At 51.0% G+C, this 22,125-nt stretch overlaps 2 protein-coding genes across 20 annotated transcripts in view; one reads left to right on the forward strand and one right to left on the reverse strand.

Annotated features, from left to right (window-relative positions):
- ELMOD3 (ELMO domain containing 3) overlaps positions 1–22,125 on the reverse strand; it is a 168,590-nt gene that overhangs the window by 106,076 nt on the left and 40,389 nt on the right. For 10 of the 15 annotated variants that reach the window (XR_012642967.1, XR_012642968.1, XM_074981858.1 and 7 more), the window contains exons 4-7: positions 6,731–6,811; positions 5,128–5,197; positions 3,707–3,769; positions 916–1,007 (exon numbers count right to left, since the gene is read on the reverse strand). Coding sequence is in view for 9 of the 15 variants with exons in the window: in XM_074981858.1 (XP_074837959.1) it covers positions 916–1,007; positions 3,707–3,769; positions 5,128–5,197; positions 6,731–6,811 (306 nt within the window). In the remaining 6 variants the exon portion in view is untranslated. The remainder of the gene's footprint in view (positions 1–915; positions 1,008–3,706; positions 3,770–5,127; positions 5,198–6,730; positions 6,812–22,125) is intronic. The other 5 variants (XR_012642970.1, XR_012642969.1, XR_012642971.1 and 2 more) reach the window with 1 other exon arrangement.
- Positions 14,599–22,125, forward strand: part of RETSAT (retinol saturase) — a 39,279-nt gene continuing 31,752 nt past the window's right edge. For all 5 annotated transcript variants that reach the window (XM_074981866.1, XM_074981867.1, XM_074981870.1 and 2 more), the window contains exons 1-2: positions 14,599–14,811; positions 20,259–20,441. In XM_074981866.1, the coding sequence (XP_074837967.1) occupies positions 14,652–14,811; positions 20,259–20,441 (343 nt within the window). In that variant the 5' untranslated portion in view covers positions 14,599–14,651. The remainder of the gene's footprint in view (positions 14,812–20,258; positions 20,442–22,125) is intronic.

The raw sequence follows: 22,125 nt of genomic DNA on the forward strand, positions 1-22,125 counted from the left end.
CCTATCGTGTGAGTGCGAAACCTCCGCACCTCCGGGTTCCCAACCACAGAACAATTAAATACTGGGCCTGATCCAGGGTCAAAGGACCTGTCACGCCTAACGGTGGTAAATGGAAATTCATGAGTACTCTAAGGTCAGACAACACTGATCAGGGTCTGGTCCACAAGCACAGGGGATGGGCATCAATTTTCCCGCACTTCCACCTCCCGACCTACTAACACGGCGGTACCTAGGACTCTCTCCTGGGCGGCCAGTGCTCCCACTCTTCTGCCACGTCTACGTTACCACGGAAGAGCAACCAGATCAGGGCTGATCTAGCAGGGTTTGATTTTGCATGTCTGGTAGAGACGCACAAAACTGACCCGTCAGGGTCAGCCGTCAACCCCTGTAGTCCTTGCGAAGAGAAACTGACAGGAGAAACTCTCCCGTTGACCTTCTTCAGTGAGGACAGCCAGGAAAGTCGAATGCAGATAGGTTGATTTTAGTAACACAGTTGCCATAGCTAGAATTGCATATCTGCAGTCGACTTACTTTCCCAGTGTAGACATAGCCTCAGTGCCCAAGCAACAGAGGTGGAGGAAGTAATCTGACTCAAACACAGGGCAGTGATCAGCAAAGACGCGGGTAAAGGCTGTGAAGGATGGGACCAGAGAGGGACAGGCTGGAAGCAGAGAGGGGAATGTCTGGGATGGGACGGAAGACAGGGTAGTAGGAAACAGGAGCCTCCTGCATTTTGCTGTTTCTGGTCAGGATATCTTGAGTTCCAGGCTTGTGTGGCCTTGCACAAGCCACTTCCTGCATCCCAGTAAGATACTTACAGCAGGGAAGCAGCCCTGGTAGTAACACGTTCCTGTCCACCCAGTGTTATCAACAGCCGTAACACTACCTTGTTCTATCTCAGCAGCCTGTACTTACCCTGCACTCTGACAGGTCAGCTGTCTGGAAATACTGCAGCGCTTCATTGAAGGCAATCAAGGGCATGTGACCTGCAGACCTCCCAACGATCCCTACAAACGTGAAAGAGAACAGTCCTGCTTGGGATTCATGACAAGCCTCGTCATGCTGAAAGGGTCACAGCCTGGTCCATGGAAAACAGGGAACTCCTCTCCCATCAGCGATGCTGAACTTTGCCTCTTGGTCGCCCAGAGAGGCTATGCTAGTGGCAGGCCAGGCCTCCTACTTTCCCACAAGATCTCGCTCTTATTTTAAGACAGATACGCTTTTTTCCCCACCTGTGTCCAATGGTCGATATCAGCCATACACCTTGTTGGATGCACTGGTCACCCTGCTCCTACTTCTCAACTTGCTCACATCACGCTGGACAAGAGATGGACACGGTCACAATTTCAGACTCTCCTTCCCAGGGCCTCTTGGTTTGTAAATGGGGCCAGGTGGAACAGTGGGAGCATTGTGAGAGCATCTGTGATATCAGTGGGACTTTGGTCAGCGTCACAGCCTCCTGGTTTGGAAAATAATTGACGGCCACAGCTACTGGGGAGCATTAAGTTTAAGGAGGACGCACTTCGGAGGGGTGTACTTCAAATCTGGGACACATCCCTAGTACAGCTCCCTTCTCCTTGAAGAAGGTTTCAACTACTCCCAGGCACATGTGCAGAGTCTGCACCAGCCATGCAGCTGTGGTTGAACACTGTCCAGCCCAGTTCTTTGCTGTGCCCAGCTCCCACTTCAGTAATAAAATTATGCACCTCTAGTTTGTTCCCAACCTGGTAACCATCCCTAAATGACCATCTACCAGCCTGGCAGCGGTAGAGCACAGCCCACTCTGGCCATGTCTGCTGTCCACCTCTGTGCCAGGACTGCAAGGAGAGTGGCATAGATCTCCTGGCAAAAACAGTTCCCAATCTGCTAATTAAAACCTGCATCATTGGGCACACACACAAGGCAGCGGAAATAAGGCTGCATGAGATGAGCAATCTCTGTTTTAGTATGTCCTGACTTTTGAGGCCTTTGCTTCACAACCTTAACATCCTTTTACAGTAGATGTTTATATTCAGTATTTAAACTGAAAACCAGCCACCTTCAGATGACTCTGACCCACCATCTTTTGCACCGTCTATGCCTATGCAACGACACAAAGTTACTGTCCTCAGGAGCGGGTTGCACACCTTGTTCTGTCTCCTCTCCACTTAGACACAAAGCTCTTCATGGCAGGGATTCTCTCCCCTACTGTGTGTCTGTACAGCACCTAGCTCAATGCGGGGCCCTCTTCTGCCACCCTTTTGGACTGGCATCCTCTTTCAGCTCTCACAAACCCTCCCTAACACAGACACATAATAATGCCCGTCCCCTTCAGCCAGCCGACTGACACCCACTGACTAGCTGCTTTACAAATACTTCTTTCACAGCCCCAGAGGAAGGCCAACTAACATGTCTTGAGGGAGAGATCTGTGCCAGTCTCCCCTTCCACATCAGACAAGGAGACACTCCATCGCCTGTGCCGGCCTTAATCCCCCAGTCTCTTCCTCGTGCTTCATCACCTCCGAAGATGTTAATTCCCAGCTCTGCAGCCTCACTGCACTGCTGTCATCGGCATCAAGAAAGACCTCAGACCAGTCACTGTCTCTCCCTGTGTGCTAGCAACTGATTTAGAACAAGGCATCTCTTGGGGTACCATTAAAATAAACGGAAGAAAAAAAGCCGCTGGCTTAGAAACCAGGGCACCTAAACATTTGTAACAGGAAAAACTTTGGACTTTGCGTAAAATAAAAATCCCCTGACAAACATGTTTTCCCAGCATGCTCTCAAGGGTCTCCCTCCGAAAAGACAAAGGGGAAAACTAACTTATATAACTGGTATACAGTTACACATATATATGATGTATCGTAGATGATGTCTACAACATACAGCTATAACTTTGAAATGATGGAGTGCTCAGGCTAAAACCTGAAAGCTTCATCAGGGATATTGTTAACAAATTGGAATTATGGATAGCAAATAAGCATATGCGTAACCCCACGCTGGTCAAGGCTTTGCATGACGCATACTTTTTTCTATTCTGTTAATTTCTTTCCGATACATTTTGCTGATTTGTTTAAAACTACAGCATTGGTGAGACAAAGTAGCATGTGGTGCTGGAAGAGGTAAGTAAGAGGGGAAATGGAAAAAAAAACCTCCCCTTTCCAGGAAACTTAGAAATAGAGGGCCCGGAGAACATGACTCAGAAAAAGCAAACTCAGCAGAATAAATGTAGATTTGAGGTGATTAGAGCTTGTGCATGTGGAATGTACAGCTATGTAAGCATCAGGGGTACTGTGGCAAATGTTGACTGGAGGAAAGTCAGGTAACAGGGCACGTGGAAATGGACAAGAATACATCTGAAAATGATCCAAAAGCTGTAGAAACACCAGACCAGAAACTGAAGAATGAGACAGAAGACGACCAGGGTTAACTGATGATCATTGTGAGGGAAAAAAGGCTGATCTGTTATTACCTGTCTGGCATAAATATATGTCCAGAAAAGAAGTGTCAACAACTCTGCCTGAAATTGTTTGAGACAAATCCAATTAAGTCTACATTGGGTGGATGGGTGACTCAATTTCTCACTCTATATTCCCGACTGTTCCCCCGGCTCCCTCATCACTGACCAACTGTGTCTTTTTCTCTCTCTCTCTCCAGTGTCACAATGAGGTTTAATTGGCACCAACTCTCAGGGATACCAGACAGGTGCCACTGCAGTTATCTGTACCTGACTGGATATTTTCCACAGCTTCCCATTCTTCCTGGGCTTGCAGCACCTCTGCACTGGGTTCTGGCGGAAGAGAAACAAGAAGATGGTGAGTGACTGCTGGAACTCTCAGGCCAGCTGTTGTGCTTTGTTCTTCCATCAGCTGGTAGATAAAAAGTACAACAGTTCCTGTGACCTTACGCTCGGCCACCTCTAATTTCCTGATTTATCACAGACCAAGTCGGATGCTCTCTGATACATAAAGCTGAACAGCAGCCGATTCCTCGACTTGTCTTCATTAAGCCCCATGCAGACCAAGAGGCCTGTAGCAAACTCACCCAGTTCCACACAGAGGACAGACTATCAGCAAGTGAAGAGGGGAGATTGTGATTAGCTCTTTCGGGGGTGTTGTAGGCAAGGAAAGAGGCACGTACAACAGTCCAAGCCATCCCAAAAGGGACAGGGCCATGATCCTTCCTCCTCTACCAGGCAGCTCATCTGGCCGACCTCCAGTGTATCATCCTGGGAGCAATGCTGTTCTGACCCTGTCCCATCATGGACCAGTACCTAATAGACACGACCAGGCCCAAGGATTGTACAGAAAGTCAGCGGGGAATTCTGCAGACCCAGCCTGACTTCCTCCAGTTGAACACTTTAGACGAGAAGCTAAGGGTACATCTACACTACCCTGATAGAGACATGTAAAACTGAACTATAGGGGGTCGGCAGTCGAGCCCTGTACTCCTTGATATCACGAGGAGCAAGGGAGGTCCCATCAACCTCCCTCTGTAAAGAACGCCAGGTAAGTCAATTGCAGATAAGTTGATTATAGCTACACAATTGCCATAGCTAGAATTGCATATCTACAATTGACTTACTTGCCTGGTGTAGATCAAGCCTTAAAGTACCACATGCACCATTCTGCCCAGCTCCCATGAACAGGAAGAGATCTGAACTCATGGGGGAGAAAAATGAGAGCATAATCCCGTTCAGTTGACTGAGACTGCAGAGTTAAAACTGTTGCTGGCACAGCACCCCAGCAGAAACTCTCTGAATCATGGCATTGGGCCACCAGCTTAGACAGCGGACAAAAAAAAGCAGGATGTTGCTTTGGCGACACTGGGTGACAGCTGACCCACATGCTGGAGACAGAATCCCAGCACAAGCAGACAGAACAGAAAGCCTGACCAAAGACATGGCACAATGCCATGAGATTCCCTAGACAGTGTAGTGTCAATAAGGAGGAACAGTTGGCTAAAAGTATGCAGAATATCAACAGTCTGGATTGGCTGAGTGGAGGGAATTCTGGCCAAGCCCATGAGCAGAGCAGACGAATGCAAAGAGAAGCCTTATGCTGTTACAACCACTGCTGGAACACTTTGGTCCCTTCCAAAATTGGAAAGCAACTGGATATGAAGAGGAAACATTCCAACGCAACTCACCAGCTTCAGCATGCCCATTGGCTCCCTCTGCCAGAGCCTGCAGGAGTCCATTCTGCTTCAGCACCGAGATCTACACAGAGAAACAACAGTCAGGAGGAGCTATGTCCTTTCCACCTCCTGTAGGTTTTAAAAGGATTTTTCCCTAGGTTGATGTGCTGAGTGCTCCAACAGCAGCAGTTAAGTGGGGCCTTCAACACAAAAGGGATCTTACGGTATGTCTACGCTACAGAGTTACTCTGGAATAGTTTATTTCAGAGTTGTTATTCCAAAATAACATGCCTACACTTCAGGGAAACCCCAAATTTAGCAAACCTTATTCTGAAATAGCGTGTCCAGACACAACGGAGCCTACTTCAGCACTGCTTCCAGGGGCTCTAATTATTTCGAAATAAGCTATTCCCTGTCTACACAGCCCCTATTTTGAAACACTTGTTTGGAGTGAGGTTTAGCAATTCTGAAATAAGCCGTCCGCTTATTTTGACTGGTTGCACTGTATAGATGCTTGCAAAGTTATTTTGAAATAACTTTCTTGTGTAGGCATATTGTTAAGGACTCAATTCCCAGCCAAGATCTCCCTGGAGACATAGCGATTCATTCTCACCTTGGGAAATACCTCCGCATGCACTGTTCTTGTTACACTACAACCACCACAGAACACAGCCAAAACCTGGAGACACACTATGAATTGGGTGGCGTGAGGGGCAATGCAGAACCCTTTGAAGGTCTTCTGGGCCTAACACAATCTGATACCCTCCCAATCCTCCGTAAGCCAAGGGACTAACCTGCAGCAGTTCTCCTGAATTCCTACCCCCATAAAAAAAACTCACCACCATCACCACCTTCCTCCTCACCCACCACAGGTTCTCCCAGCATTGACACGCTGGAGTTCACCCCTTCCCTTGCCATGAGACAAGCTGCACAGGGAACGGGGTAGTCAGTCAGAAAGGTAAAGTGTGCCTCTTAGCTTTAGGTAGGTTTGGAGTGGCATGGTGGCCCTACTGGAGGAAATGGATTAGCCCACCTAATACAAGTTGGTGAAGGAACAGGGGAGCTGCTTGGAGAGCGTAATGTACCTCCTTTTCCACCAGTGAAAAGAGCTGTTTGAAGGATCGGGTAAGAGCTCATTGACTCTGTCCCTCCACAGCTGACAGAGAAGGGCTGGCAGGCCTAAGCTAGCCTGCATTCCGGGAACCCATTCACGCTTGCACGCATGTGATTTGTACTTCTCTGACAGCTGCAGTTCCCATACCCAGTACCAACACCATGCTCGATTGCTGCAATATGCACCAGTATCGTGTCACAACAAGCAACAGAGCACAGAGCTACATGGGAGTTTACCTGCAGCCACATGACAATGCAAGCACACCTTTTTCCATAACTTCCAACACGTGCAGAGTCCACACCACTTTGTAAACGCACACATGGGTACAGCTGTGCCATGAAAGCCCCGGGTAGAATGCACACACACAAGGGGACCTTATCTTCCCAACTCTTGGAACTACTACACAATGCCATCATGCTGGTCTCTGACTATAATATAGAGAAAGGTGTCTAATGCTAGGCTCACGCCGCTGAAAAGTATGAGAATATCTGAGATACGCACAGGTACAGACTTGACTGCTGGAGGAAGGAAGATATCTTGCTCTTCAGACTGATGGGTGTCTGCAGCGCATCCGTTCATGCCCTAATGAAACAATAAAATCAAAGACACCAGGGTACAACCAACCAGTCACTCCCTAAAGTGGCCCAAGTTCCTGTCTGCGTTATACATGCATTACAAAGTGCAAGTGGAGTTTGCTCCAGGTAGCATTCTAGCAGATACAATCGAATGAAAAGGAAATAAGAAAAACTGTTAAGATGAAAATTTTACGTTGCTTTCAAATGCTTTGCCTGCTGTTTCTTCTTTGTGTGTATTAGTGAAAGAGTAAAAATTAAGGACTTGTAAGGAAAAGTTCTAACCACTTTCTAAGGTTGTTACAATAAACAAAAGTGCGTTTAAACCTGCGTTTCCCAAAGCCTGGGTGTGGGTACAGAATGCAAAGCCAAGGCCTGCTAACAGACCTCTCATTTCTTCCTCAGAATCTCAGCTTTCACTCTTTAAAATATTAACTCTCCAGCTGTTATGGTTCAAACAACCCTTTCAAAACACAACCCAAGAGTAAATAACGTAGGGGATATATGCCTGAGTTTGCAGGAAGTGTGAATAGCTCTGAGCTGTGCACTGTCCCAGCCATTCATGAAATTACTTTCAGAATTTTATTGGGTGTCACCTTTCACTGAGCTCCAAAGCAATGGACGTGCTCTTATCCTTTGCAATGCCCTGCCCTTGTGAGACAGGATTCTCTTCTATAGCACTTATGCCAGCTAAAACTGAGGTTTGAAGAACTGTGTGTTGACGAATTCACAAAACCATTTTGGCAACGAGCAGCAGGCTTTTGTTAGAAAAGCCCGTTAATGTCACTTAGAAAATAACTATTAAAAAATCACTTACGAGCTAGTCTATGCTACAAAGGTTATGGTGGAGAGGCCGCTTAAACTGGCCAAAGGTTCTTTGCCGGTACAGATAACGCACCTCCCTAAACCACCAATTATCTTGGTAAAATGATTCTTTTGCAGGTATAAGTTGCATTGGAGGCTGGGGAAGCCTCAGCCTGCCACTTAGGGCCACAATTTTTTTCACACTTCTTACCGACACACTTATTTTGACAAGACTTTGTAGGACAGACCTGGTTTATTGCTACAGCACACATACAACGTGGTGTTTTGTGTCAGTTTTAAACAATAACATAACTTGGATTCAAACACATCTTAGGCCAGGGCTGCATGAAGCATCACGGTCGCTTGCACATAGCAATTCTAGATATGGCAATTACACAGCTGGAATCAACTTATCTACCGTTGACTTACCTGGCTGTCTTCACAGAGGGAGGTGGAGGGGAGAAACTCTCCCTTTGATCTCCCTTACTCCTCGCAATCCGAGGAATACAGGGGTCGACTGCCGACCCCAGAGAGTTGTGCGTCCCCACTAGGCATGAGAAATCAAACCCTGGAAGATCGACCCGGACTGGGCCCATCTTCCACCTAATGAAGAAATACCCTTAACATCAGCTATTGAGTATGTGTCCTGCCTTAAAACAGAAATATAAGGGCACACTTTAAAATATAATGTAATGTCATTGTGTTAAAATTATACAACAAGGTTTTAACACATGGCACAGTGCTTTGGGGACACGACCAGTGGTTCCATTTTCTCAATGTGTGTCTCCACTTTCAAAAGTTTGGGAAACTGTGACTTAAACCAGCTTTCTAGGCCCATAATCTAGATTCCAGTTAACCAAACTGCCCCAGCACAGGAGGAATTCCAGGAGGGACCAGTCAAAAGACTGCTGGGGAGGGACACGTTGGGGACTGAAGGGGAAACATGGAAGTGGCGGACCTACACTAGCTGGTTCTGTAATGGCAACTGGGCTATGGCAAGACAGAGGCTTTATTTTTGAGTTTGTGCAATTGCTTGGTGTGGGAGGAGGCCCAAGGGCGGTGAAAGGTACAGACTGGAAGAAAATTAGGTAACAGAGCATGTGGACCCAGATAAGAATGTAACTGAAAATGAGCCAAAAACTGATGAGGACAGTACAGAAGTCTGCAGAAGGATTCTAAAACTCAAGACAGCTGGTTCCCAGTGCAACACACACTCCCTCGGTCAGAATGTCCTTGATGGGGGAAGAGCTTTTCGCTCATCCCATTCAGAACTTGTGCTGTGTATCAAATGCAGTCTCTCTTGACTGCTTTTTGTTTTGATAGTGTGTAGACTAGCACAGCTTCCTCTCCATTACTATTCTCTTTTTTAAGGCAGCCAAGACAGAACACATCTCCACTACTGGCTTGGAGTAGAGATACACTCACTAGCTTTCCTTGACTTAGCATGTTAACAGTTTAAACGTGCTGGCAGCGGCACTGGTAGGGAATCAGGCCACACACTGGAGGTCAGAATTAGAACCTTGGCCACAACTGTATGCAAGCAATCCGTGCGAAAGGCTGCAGCCCTACCCACGGCTGTTTTTACACTGCTAAGGTCTCAAGTCTGCCCCAGCGAGGAATCCTACCTCTCAGATACTGGGCAGCTATACACACAGCCCTGAAGGGAGGAGCATGGCCAAGCTCTCCTCAAGCTGTCTCCTGTCAGAGAAGGTGCCACACATGCACTCCCTGTTCTGGCTTGCCCCTGGCCCTCCCCACCAGAGTGCCATCCACTAACCTGTCCCTTCCAGCCACAAGCTACTGGCTACCCCAAGGTCCCTTGGCAACCTGCCCTCCTCTCCCTGCATGCTAACCCTGACCCTTGAACCCCTCTCTCCCCCGCTGCATCCCAAACTCCCTCCCCGCCACCCACTGCAGCCCCAGCTCCCACCCCCATCCTCCAGCCCCAACAACCCCCCCGCTTCCGCCCCGCCTGCATCCACAACTACCTCCCCGGCTCCCTCCCCCCTGCAGCCCCATCTCCCCCTGCTCCCTCCTGCATCCACAACTACCACCCTGGCTCCCTCCCCGGCTCCCACCCCAACTCCCCCCGCAGCCCCAGCTACCTCCCCCCCGGCTCCCACCCCAACTCCCCCCGCAGCCCCGGCTCCCTCCCCCCCAGCTCCCTCCCCCCCCCGCAGCCCCGGCTCCCTCCCCCCCGGCTCCCTCCCCCCCCTGCAGCCCCAGCTACCTCCCCCCCGGCTCCCACCCCAACTCCCCCCGCAGCCCCGGCTCCCTACCCCCCGGCTCCTTCCTCCCCCCTGCAGCCCCGGCTCCCTACCCCCCTGCAGCCCCAGCTACCTATCCCCCGGCTCCCTCTCCCCCCCCTGCAGCCCCGGCTACCTATCCCCCGGCTCCCTCTCCCCCGCTGCAGCCCCGGCTACCTATCCCCCGGCTCCCTCTCCCCCCCTGCAGCCCCGGCTACCTACCCCCCGGCTCCCTCTCCCCCCCTGCAGCCCCGCCTACCTACCCCCCAACTCCCTCTCCCCCCCTGCAGCCCCGGCTACCTACCCCCCCGACTCCCTCTCCCCCCCTGCAGCCCCGGCTACCTACCCCCCCGACTCCCTCTCCCCCCCTGCAGCCCCGGCTACCTACCCCCCCGACTCCCTCTCCCCCCCTGCAGCCCCGGCTACCTACCCCCCCGACTCCCTCTCCCCCCCTGCAGCCCCGGCTACCTACCCCCCCGACTCCCTCTCCCCCCCTGCAGCCCCGGCTACCTACCCCCCCGACTCCCTCTCCCCCCCTGCAGCCCCGGCTACCTACCCCCCCGACTCCCTCTCCCCCCCTGCAGCCCCGGCTACCTACCCCCCCGACTCCCTCTCCCCCCCTGCAGCCCCGCCTACCTACCCCCCGGCTCCCTCTCCCCCCCTGCAGCCCCGCCTACCTACCCCCCGGCTCCCTCTCCCCCCCTGCAGCCCCGCCTACCTACCCCCCGGCTCCCTCTCCCCCCCTGCAGCCCCGCCTACCTACCCCCGGCTCCCTCCCCCCCCCTGCAGCCCCGCCTACCTACCCCCCGGCTCCCTCCCCCCCAACTCCCTCCCCCCCTGCAGCCCCGGCTCCCTCCCCCCCAACTCCCTCTCGCCCCCTGCAGCCCCGGCTACCTACCCCCCAACTCCCTCTCCCCCCCTGCAGCCCCGGCTACCTACCCCCCAACTCCCTCCCCTTCCTGCAGCCCCGGCTACCTACCCCCCGACTCCCTCTCCCCCCCTGCAGCCCCGGCTACCTACCCCCCGACTCCCTCCCCTTCCTGCAGCCCCGGCTACCTACCCCCCGACTCCCTCCCCCCCTGCAGCCCCGGCTACCTACCCCCCGACTACCTCCCCCACTGCAGCCCCGGCTCCCTACCCCCCGGCTCCCTGCCCCCCCCCCTGCAGCCCCGGCTACCTACCCCCCGGCTCCCTCCCCCCCTGCAGCCCCGGCTACCTACCCCCCGACTCCCTCCCCCCCCCCGCAGCCCCGGCTACCTACCCCCCGACTCCCTCCCCTTCCTGCAGCCCCGGCTACCTACCCCCCGGCTCCCTCCCCCCCTGCATCCCCGGCTACCTACCCCCCGACTCCCTCCCCCCCTGCAGCCCCGGCTACCTCCCCCCCGACTCCCTCCCCTTCCTGCAGCCCCGGCTACCTCCCCCCCGACTCCCTCCCCTTCCTGCAGCCCCGGCTACCTACCCCCCGACTCCCTCCCCCCCCCTGCAGCCCCGGCTCCCTCCCCCCCGACTCCCTCCCCCCCCCTGCAGCCCCGGCTACCTCCCCCCCCCTGCAGCCCCGGCTACCTACCCCCCGACTCCCTCCCCCCCCCTGCAGCCCCGGCTACCTACCCCCCGACTCCCTCCCCCCCCTGCAGCCCCGGCTCCCTCCCCCCCCCTGCAGCCCCGGCTACCTACCCCCCGACTCCCTCCCCCCCCTGCAGCCCCGGCTACCTCCCCTCGCCTCCCTCCCCCCCTGCATCCCCATCTCGCCCCCCTTTGCATCCCCATCTCGCCCCCCGCTCGCTCCCCCCTGCAGCCCCCTCGCTTCACGTGACCTTTGCCCCCCCCGGTTGCAGGCCCGTCCCACGAGCCCCGCCCCGGAGCGCGAGCGCTACCCTCACCTCACTTTCGCCCCCACCTCGGCTCCTCCCTGTCGCCACCTAGCGCGCTGCACGCCGGGATCTGTAGTTCCAGGAGCCTCTCTCTCCCGGAAAGCACCGCGGACCCCTTCTCCTCTCTCCGGACTACACTTCCCAGACGACTCCGCGCGGCCCTCTCTACGGCGTCCCAAGCGGGACAATCCTCAACGCACCAACAAGTGTCACTTTCATCGGGTCAGCTCTTAAAGGGACCTGTGTCCCAGCCCCGTTCCTTAGGCTCCTCTCCCGGTCATCCCCACCCATCGAGTACAGGGGAACAGCCCGCTGTCCTGGTCCCACTGACAAGATCAGGAGACGGCCAGGGCCCTTCGGGGCTTATGGGGTTTTCTCCAGCTAAAATCCATTTAACTCTAATGTCCAATGAACCCTTGGGAGAAAGGGCTTTTTAGTGCAAGGAGCCTCAACTTGCCTTCAACCTGACTGTGTTTCACAAATAAGGGTCTTTCTTTAGAAACCTGCCCCACCCATCCTGCTGAGGCTATTGTTATCCTTATCATTATCATTAATAACAACAACAACCAGCAAGACTCACCTCCATTCCCCCAGGGCATTTCTCACTGCTTTCTGAAGCACTTTGCAACTCCCCAGCTGGTTGTGGCAAGATGAAAAAAAAAATCAGGGATGCTCCTTGTAACAAGGGACCACTGGCGCCCCTACTTTGAATGGCCGACATCTGAGAAGCCACAGTACATGCACCCTGAGGTCTCCGAGAAACACTCATAAGAACAGCCATACTGGGCCAGACCAAAGGTCCATCCAGCCCAGTAGCCTGTCTGCTGACAGTGGCCAATGCCAGGTGCCCCAGAGCGTGTGGATCAAAGACAACGATCACGCAATCTGTCTCCTGCCATCCATCTCCAGCCTCTAACAATCAAAGGCCAGGGACACCATTCCTACTCTTGACTAATAGCCTTTTATGGACCTAACCTCCATGAATTTATCCAGCTCTTTCTTAAATTCTGTTATAGTCCTAGTCTTCACAGTCTCCTCTGGCAAGGAGTTCCACAGGTTAACTACGAACTGAGTGAAGAAGATCTTTCTTTTGTTAGTTTTAAACCTGGTCCCCATTAATTTCATTTGGTGTCCTCTAGTTCTTGTATTATGGGCACAAGTAAATAACTTCTCTTGATTCACCCTCTCCACACCTGCAAGATCAGGGGAGAACTGAATAGGAGTTCTTCATGGGGATTCTCTTTTGCTCATGTCTCTTTGGGAGCCATTTAAACGGCACTTCAAAAAGGCACTCTTCAGCATTCCCTAGAAGCTGAGCACTTGGGCAGATGCTCAGGAGAGATTCAAATGCCACTCTGCTCATTAGCAGAGCACCCACAGACAGCAGCAGGTGTTTCTACTGGTGATGTATGTCCGCACATGCCTTGATGCACAAAACACAATTTATTCCGCCACTGGATGGAAAAAAAAACTAGAGGGAACACTGCTCTTAACCCCCCCAAAACCACATACCCGTGGCGAACTTTACTGGCCTAGCTACACCAGTATAATTACAAAGCAGCAGAAATGTAGCCCTTTAAAGACTAACAAAATGATTTATTCGGCTACGAGATTTCATTGGACACACCCATCATTTTGTTAGTCTTTAAAGGGCTACATTTCTGCTGGTATCATTACAGTAAACTCTGTCTTAACTGGCATTCTACCATCTGGAACTCTCAAATAACTGGATTTTAACCATAAGTAAAATTTAGTCATGTTTTCCATACGTACAGGATTGTGAAAGTAAATACAAGTAAATACAGTATACGTTTACAGTGTACAATACTACTGTTGCTGGTAAATAAAGCACTCTGCACACATTTTTGTTTGTTTCTTAATAGCTAATCTTGTTTTTCTTTAGTGTTATGCATTGCTAGGTGTACCTCCCTATGAACCAGAGTATTTAACTATCTGGCAAACACCTGGTTCCAGGGCTGCCAGATACAAAAGAGTTTACTGCATATCGGTGTTTCCCAAATGGCGTTCAGTGGAAACCTCGGGGTTCCAGGAAGTGAAAATAAGGGTTCCCCAAGAAAATTCCTTTGCAGTAGTTGACTTCTCTGTGGCTCCCTGCCCTGCCAACCGCTGAAACAGTAGAACTAAATTTAATTGGTTTAACGGCAGGCAGGGCAGCAGAAGGGATCCAGCCATGAAACCAGCTATCCGAGCAGCCACACCCCCCTGCTTGGCACGACGCGGCTCACCCCCACCAGTGGAACACCTCCACACCAGCCAGCCTTCCGCTGGGTGCATGTGGCCAGCTGGTATAGCTTTCCAGCCAGTGCCACAGATGAGTTAGTCCCAGGTACCACTTTGGAGCTGCCAGGGGTTAATCCTGGGGATGCAGGGGCATTTTGCAGCTGAGAGGGGTTAAGCCTGGGGCTGGTGAGGGAAAGTTTGCTGAATGGGGGCAAAACTTGGGGATGGGGGGGCAGATTTGGGAGTAGAGGGCTGAGGTGGGTAAAGCCTGAAAATGGTGGGGAGGGTTTGGGGGCCCACAGGGATAGAGCCTGGGAATGGGGCTCTGCAAAATGTTTTTGATTTTAAAAGGGTTCTGTGGCTAAATAAAATTGGGAAACACTGCAGTATACTGATAGCCCATCGACATGGAGACCGCTACTGGTATAGCCAGAGTGATATTATACTGGTATCGCTGCACTGGGCAGCTTCTCTTGCAAATAAGCCCTAAAAATTAATGCCAAGAGTAGGCGACTCACTTAAGCGTGGAAATCTCTTGCAGGGCGGTTCAGCCATAGTCTGTGCCTTTAAGGGGAAGGTTCTGCACTACAGCTGAGGTCAGCCCACTGGAAGGAGGAGCAGATGGCCTTTTTAGAGGACTGCCCAGCTTTCAGAGCTACAGCTTTCCTGGGAGTGAATCGCAGCAAGGATGTGGGTGTACTGGATCCTTCTTGTCCTACTGCTTCTGGCAGTGCTTAGGAGGTTCTTCTGGAGCAGCAGTTCTCCCAACCCTTTCTCTGTTGACTGCAGGCGGCCACCTGCCCCCCTGGTGACTGACAAGGATATTCGGAAGAAGGTTCTTAAAAAAGGTACTTGAAAGTGCTTGTGTTGGCTGCACCTGTTCCAACCTCTGCTGCGTGTGTGTGTGGAGACCCCTGATCGCCTCCCAAACCCATTCGTAGATCCCCATCAAAGCCGGTTCTATTTTCTACGCTCATTTTTATTCATCTTTTAGTTTTTTTCACAGACCCCCTGCAAGCCCTCTCTGCCGATCCCAGGTTGGAAACCACTGGACTAAGGAAAGCAGCCCTAACCTCTGCAGGCTGGCTGGGCACAGGCCAGCCCACTTGGGGTCTGCGCCATGCGGCATTTTAGGAACTTCTTTGTGGTTCCCAACGCTACAATGGCAAAGTTAAAAAAAAACCAACCTCCTGAGTATCTTTAATATTTCGGTGAACATCTAAAAGCCCAACAAAGAACAATTCCTGCCTAAATGGCAAACAATATGTGATCTCGAAACGTTGGATAACTCCCCCGTTAGTACGTTTAAAAGTACAATTAAAAGTACATTTAATTGGTTTAACGGCAGGCAGGGCAGCAGAAGGGATCCAGCCATGAAACCAACTTAGCCCCTCAGTTGCCCCGCTACCCGAGCAGCCACACCCCCCAGCTTGGCATGACGCGGCTCACCCCTGCCAGTGGAACACCTCCACGCCGGCTGGCCTTCAGCTGGGTGCACATGGCCAGCCGGCATAGGCTCCCCAGCCAGTGCCACAGATGGGTGGCGTTGTGGGATATGTGTGGTTGCTGTTCTTAAAAGACAGGTAACAAAAAGTACGGCTTGACGTTATTTGCCAAGGGCTGTTTCGTATTCACGTGCATTGTGGCTCTCGAATCGTTGAGTATTTTACTGACTTTGTGAAAAAAAAAAAGGCTTTTCTTGCTCTGTTTGGTTGCCAGCCTCTGCAAGCCTGGAAAGATTGGATGTGGGATCTGCATCTTCCTGCACAGTTCTTTTGCCCCGCTTAGCCGCTTTCCAGGTATACAGCCCTCTGCCCGAATGTCCATTTTCAGAGGCGCTGGAATAATTTGTCCAAAGGGAGCGCTGAGAGCCACTGAAGCAAACTGTACTCCTGGTATATAACGGAAACCACTTCCACCAGAGAGTTCTGCAGCATTGCCTGTACCCCTAGTTCTAGCAGCTGTGTCCACTTCCCTCCCTGCGCTGCCAGGCACATCTAGATGGGAACCTTGGTGTACACACACTCTCCTTCTACCCAGCCATGTGTGTCTCTCTGTTGAGATCTGAACACGTACCAGTGACCTCTGTATGTACCAACATCCACTCCCTGTCAGAGGCAACATATTTATCCCTCATAGCAGGACTACTTGCAAGCTCTCTCCAACCCTTCCTCTCTATGGTGAAAGCACCCTACTTGCCTAATTCATCCTTTGATTGGGTAGGAGCAGTCAAAGAGATGTGACTCAGAGAAAAACTTCTATAAGTTCCTGCACTGGTTTGTATAACAGACCCGTAGTGCCACACCCTGTTTGGTAATGCCAAATCACAGGCCTGGAAGAAACATCATATGATGTGCAGCTTGATAAGCTGCCCATGTTTAACTCCTGTTCCAAAGTCTGGACGTAAGGGTTCTGTTTGTACAGATGGGGCTATCATTCTGCTCCTTCGTTCTCCTTACCCACCTGCACTTTTGCTTCTGGGGCACATGCTTTTTTTTAAAGCACTGAGGGGCGGGGATGCTCCGCAGCTATGAATTGGTTTTTGCCTGAACATTAATAGTACCTACTCTGGAAACTGCACTTTTCTCTCCACGTCAGGAGCCAGGAAGAGTCCCTGCCACAAGCACTACTTGACTGCTTTTTTGTTTTGATAGTATATAGACTAGCACGGCTCCCTCTCTGTTACTGCCACAAGTTTGTTCGTTGTTTTTCATTAGATGTACTAAGCATTTGGCTTAGTCATTTGTGCCCACATGCACAGAAAAGAAAGAAAAAAGTCAAGGGAGTCAGGTTCCATTATAAAATACCCCACAGCTTGGGAGAAGCTGCCTTCAGCTGCAACTCAAGACATTCTCTTCCCTGGCTGCCGTTTATATTTCTTCCTAACTTTTGCTATCACTTCTGAATCCTTCCTAGCCAAGACCTCAGACCGCTAGTTTAGGAGCAACAGCTATCACCAATGCATCGTGCAGATAACTAGGAGGTTACATCAAACACAGCTACGATGGACAAACAGCCCAAGCCTCCCCCACTTTGTCCCGCCACCGTTCAGAAGGCACGTGCCAAATGGCGTGCTGGGATGTGTGCTGTCCAGTCACGCATGCACACTGCTCCCTGAGCCAGGAATTCTGATACTTCCCAGTCCACTGCTGACAAGAGTGTAGTGGCTTGCCCTCGGCAGGGTGCTCCACATGGCCGACAGCAACCTACTGCCACCACTGGTTGGTTGTGTAGCTGAAAGGTATGAAAACCAAGGAACTAGAGAAATAGTGTGCTGTGGTATGAGGACTGTGGGAGAAGAGAGATCTCAGGAAGTCATCGAGTCCAACTCCCTGCTCAAAATAGAACCAACCACAACTAAATCATTCCAGCCAGGGCTTTGTCAAGTACTATCTGACAGCCCTACTGTCTGGGATATTTCCAGCCTGATTGAAGAGTGTGTTTAGATAACAGCAAGGACTTTTTAGACAGCACAGCGAGGACCTGATTCCCACTGTGCCTTGAGGTGCTCATGAAATATAAATAACTACAGGTTGAATCTCTCTCGTCTGGCAACAGCTGTAATCTGGCATGATTTTATTTCGCCGGATGACCACTTATCCTGGATGTGGCCAAGTTTCCCATAGTCACGTGAAGTTTGATTCCAGCCACCAGTCCTGGCTCTCAGGGTTCTGTGCCGTTACTTAGCTGTAATTTACCCCAAATTGTCTTCTAAGTGCCCCGTAAGCAGTGGACAGGTTGGTAGTACTGCTAGACAATATCGATCTTCCATGGTCCAGCAAATTCTCTTGTTTGGCAACTGTCTGGTCCCGAGGGCTCTGGACTAGAGAGGTTCAACCTGTAGCAGATTAACCTGGCCCAGTAGTGCCAAAACAGAGCACTATTCCAAATTTCTCTTTTATTCCTTTCCTGTCAGGTTGACTGAGACTCACTCCTGTTCCAAGTTCACCCTAGTCTTCTGGTTCAGCTCCGTTCAGTCTTTTTCAACGTTCTCTCAGTTATGTCCATTGCAACGACTGGGTTTGTTGTATTGATTCTGTCTCTTTTTCTGTTTGGTTTGATTAGAAGCAATCCCATTCCAGGCTCATCCCATTTTCCTGGCACCACCCAACCCTGACATTACTTCCGGTTATGATAAAAGGAAGCTGCATGCCAAATTTGGTGGTCCTAAGTCCTTATTCTTTAGGACAAGTTCTTGATCAGACAGACAAACTTTCTGTATATTAGATTGTTCCTCAGGGAACCATCTCACACTGGTCCCTGAAGAGTGGTCTGGACGCTGTTTTAGCTCTGATTACATCTGTGACACTAGAACAGTGAAGCGGGCAGAATCTTGATCCTGGCTGTGAACGACTGGTGTTGCCCTTGCTTTCTCCAGGGACAATCTTAGCAGCAGGTGACATAACTGAGCTGCTCCCCAGAGGTGAACCCAAACCAAGTGATCTTGGTGCTAGCTGTCAGGCTAAGTACACCCTGCCAGTGCACTCCTATCACAGCTCACGTCTAGGGGACTGGACGCAATGACCTCTCATTGTCCCTTCCAGTTCTAGCGTTCTAGGATTCCCTGGCCCTTCTCACGTGACCAGAGAACAGTAATAGCCGAAGTTTGGAGATGCAAACAATTCATAGTTTATTGGGGTTAGCTTACAACAAGTATGAACCAAGTTTCCTTTCTCTCCCTTCTTCCCAACATATTTCCTGTTTGCCCTCACTGCCTCTAGAAATACTCTCAATTACATCTTAACCAATCATTTTAATACAATTTAACTAAGCAGTCCTGGCATATTGTAACAGGATTACAGGTATTTACCCCATTTTATCCAACCCCTTTAATTGGTTTACACCCAGCCAAATTAATTATACAGCAGACAGAAACAATCAAAGACCCAGACTGAGACCATATGGATGAACAATGGAGACGTGGGGACCATAATGGCAAATGAGGATTTCACAACCCCAACTACTGATCTTTGGCAGACAGAAAGCTATCAGCCTAGGTGTCCTTTAAATTGTCAAGGCTTCTCCCTTTCTCTGGAATCGAGAGATTGGCTCACCTTTCTAACAGCCTTAGTTCAATGTATGAGGAGATGATCGTGTATCTCCCAGTGTGACTGCCCCAGCTGTTTCGCCAAAGGTCTCCACTTAAGAACAAGGCCTCAGACTAGGGATGCAAAATCTTGTTTAATTAGTTAACCAGTTAAATGGTGGGGGCTGAGGAGACTGTAGATGGGGGATGCTCCAGCTTGGCCAGAGCAGTTCCTTGTATTCCCCGGGGCTGCCGTGAATAGGGGCTGCTCTGGCCCATCTGGAAAACCCCCTGCCCAAGGGCTCCTCCAGTTCCCACTAGGTAACTATAGTGGGTGAGCCCCATTCATTTAGGGTGAAGCTTACTGGTTAACTGGTTAACATCCTTCCTTCAGACTGCCAGTGAGAAAAGACCCATTCACTGGTAGGCTGACTTTGATTCTGTGTCTCTATACCCCTGTAAGTAGCTATATGTCAAGAATACACCTAAATTCTTAAAGTACAGGCCTTGCCTGAGTATCTAGAGCCTAACAAGTCTCAGGGTATGTCTACACAGCAGCATTATTCCAGAAGAGTTATTCCGGAAAGTTTATTTCAAAATAACACTGCTACACACAAAACGCTTTTCAAAATAGCACTTAGCTATTTTGAAGTACAGCATCTACACCTAACAGAGCCTATTTCAAAATAGAGCCATTGGCCACATTATGGCTTATTTCAGAATAAGTGCAATTCCCCACAGAATGAGGTTTACCTACTTTGAAATAAGCACCTGTGTTGTGTAGACACCCAAAAGTTATTTTGAAATAACAGCCATTATTTCAAAATAACTTTCCTGTGTAGACCTACCATCAGAGGGTAGCCGTGTTAGTCTGTAACGTCAAAAAAACAAGCAGATCTGTGGGACCTTAAGACTAAACAAATGTATTAGGTGTTTTGGGGTAAAACCCACTTCCTAACATGAATGAAATGGAAATTACGGAATCCCAGGTGTACATAGCATCAAAATACAGAAGCAGTTACCTGGGTATATATAGCTACCCTTGATTCTGTAACAAACAAACAAGCATTCCCCTTGCATTTCACCCACGAAAGCTCATGACCCAATGTGTTTGTTTAATCTCCAAAGTGCCACAGGACTGCTTGTTGTATTCAAACAGTAAATGATGGGCCAATTTGGGTCTGCTCCTAGGAACGAGCAGGAGAAGACAGAGGGAGACTTAGTCGTTGGAGGTGGCGATGTGTGGATGACTTTCTCCTTCTTTTTCAGCTTTCAGCAGTGCCAAGGTCCCTGAGAATCTGGATGCTATTGTGATTGGAAGTGGCATTGGGGGCCTGGGCACGGCCGTGCTCCTCTCCAAGGCTGGGAAGCGAGTGCTGGTACTGGAGCAGCATGGGAAGGCAGGTGGCTGCTGCCACACATTCAAGAAGCAGGGCTTTGAGTTTGATGTGGGTAAGTCTGCCCAGAAACAGACTGGGAGAGAAATCTGGTGGAACCAGGTGACAAACGGGCCACAGCTGAGGGGTTAAGTAGTTCTTTCCTTGGCAGAGACAGGGATAAGCAAGTTAGGTCTTGAAAGAATTTCTCCTGAGCATTCCAAGAAGGCGATAGCTATAGATAGATAAAAATAAATACATAATATGTGGCTCTTTGCACTCTATCCATGTGCCACCGCGATCCACAAACGGGCTGTGGTAGTTCCACCTCAGCACCTGTTCAAACCCACTGCCTAAACCCACAGTGGCCAATACGCTCCCCATTCACCTCGTGAGCGAACAGGGCAGCGGGGTGTGGCGAAATGCAACTCAGGAGAGCTGCACGCAGGGGGCGACCCTCTGGCTGCTCTACCCACACGTCCCACCACTTGGTGGGACAAGCACATGGCGGTGGAGGCAGCTCCAAGCTGCAGACTCCTGCGGCCCTACACGGCTTGCACAGTGGGCACTGCAGCCATGGGGCGGGGTGGCGGCCTCAGCCGCGCAGCAGTGACTCCAGCTGTGGGGCAACGTGGCTCATGTGACATGGCTCCAGCCACGTGGCAGCGACTCCAGCTGCGCAGCGGCTCCAGTGAGTAATCTGCGGGGGGGAGTGAGGGAAGGCGGCACCTGGCATGTGGGGAGACGGGCATGCGTCAATACATTCAGTTGCTTTTGGACACGACTGGCCTGGAGCAATCTCAAATACTCACTTTTGGGTGTGGCGTTTTGTTGTAAAGTTGGAGAAGGCTGGTACTGGGTAGGGCACCAGCTCAGCGGGCTCTGAGCCTTTGGGACACAATTTTCTTCCTCCCTTGCACACACTCTACTCGAGGAGGGCCCGAGTAGCTTCTAAAACCATTCCTAACTCATCCGAATCCCCCTGCAGATGTGTGGGCTGGGGCCCGTAGGCGAAGTCGATGTGAAGTGAGCTATGCACACAGCTGCACTCCAAAGGCAAACGGGCTTTTGTTCCCTGGATAACGCGGCTCTGAAAAATCACCCCCTGAGCGCAGGGAGCAGATTGTTCACTGAGCTTGTAAAACGTTCCCCGAGGCCTAGACTGAGCAGGGCTGACAGGTGGCCCATAGCTATCCCACCTCATACTCTCTTGGCAATCACTCAATAAAGGGCAGGACGTCTTCGTGTCCCCTTCCTATTTGTGAGTCCGTTGGTGGCTGATCAGACCAACTCTGGAGCCGCGGATCTTATCACAGAAGAGGCAGGTGTTGGTAGCTGTTGGAGCGGTGCCGGTCAGGTTTTGATGCTCCTTTCTTCTTCTCCACCTCTCCTCATCTACACTGCAGTGGGACCTCTCAAATTGTGCCCCTCATGAAGCACAGCCCTGGGTAAGACTCTACCAAGTATCAACACCAATGCTTTATTTTTTCATGTGCGCCTTCAGTGTGTCCTCATATCACTTCTGATGGCCCCCAGTGCTCCTCTGTCCTTCCTCCAACTCGGAAAACAGAATCTGTTTTGGGAGGCACCCATCAGGCATCCAAACCACATGACCAGTCCAGCAAAGTTGTTGGTGAATGATCACGGCTTCCCTTCCCACCTCAAGGAGGGACTCTGGAAAGGGATTGTCCTTTGGGACACAATTTTCTTCCTCCCTTGCACACACTCTGCTCTTGCTTGTGGTGCAGGGGGTGGTGGGG

The sequence above is a fragment of the Carettochelys insculpta genome, chromosome 31 (genome assembly GCF_033958435.1).
Source record: "Carettochelys insculpta isolate YL-2023 chromosome 31, ASM3395843v1, whole genome shotgun sequence".
Classification (NCBI taxonomy): domain Eukaryota; kingdom Metazoa; phylum Chordata; order Testudines; family Carettochelyidae; genus Carettochelys; species Carettochelys insculpta.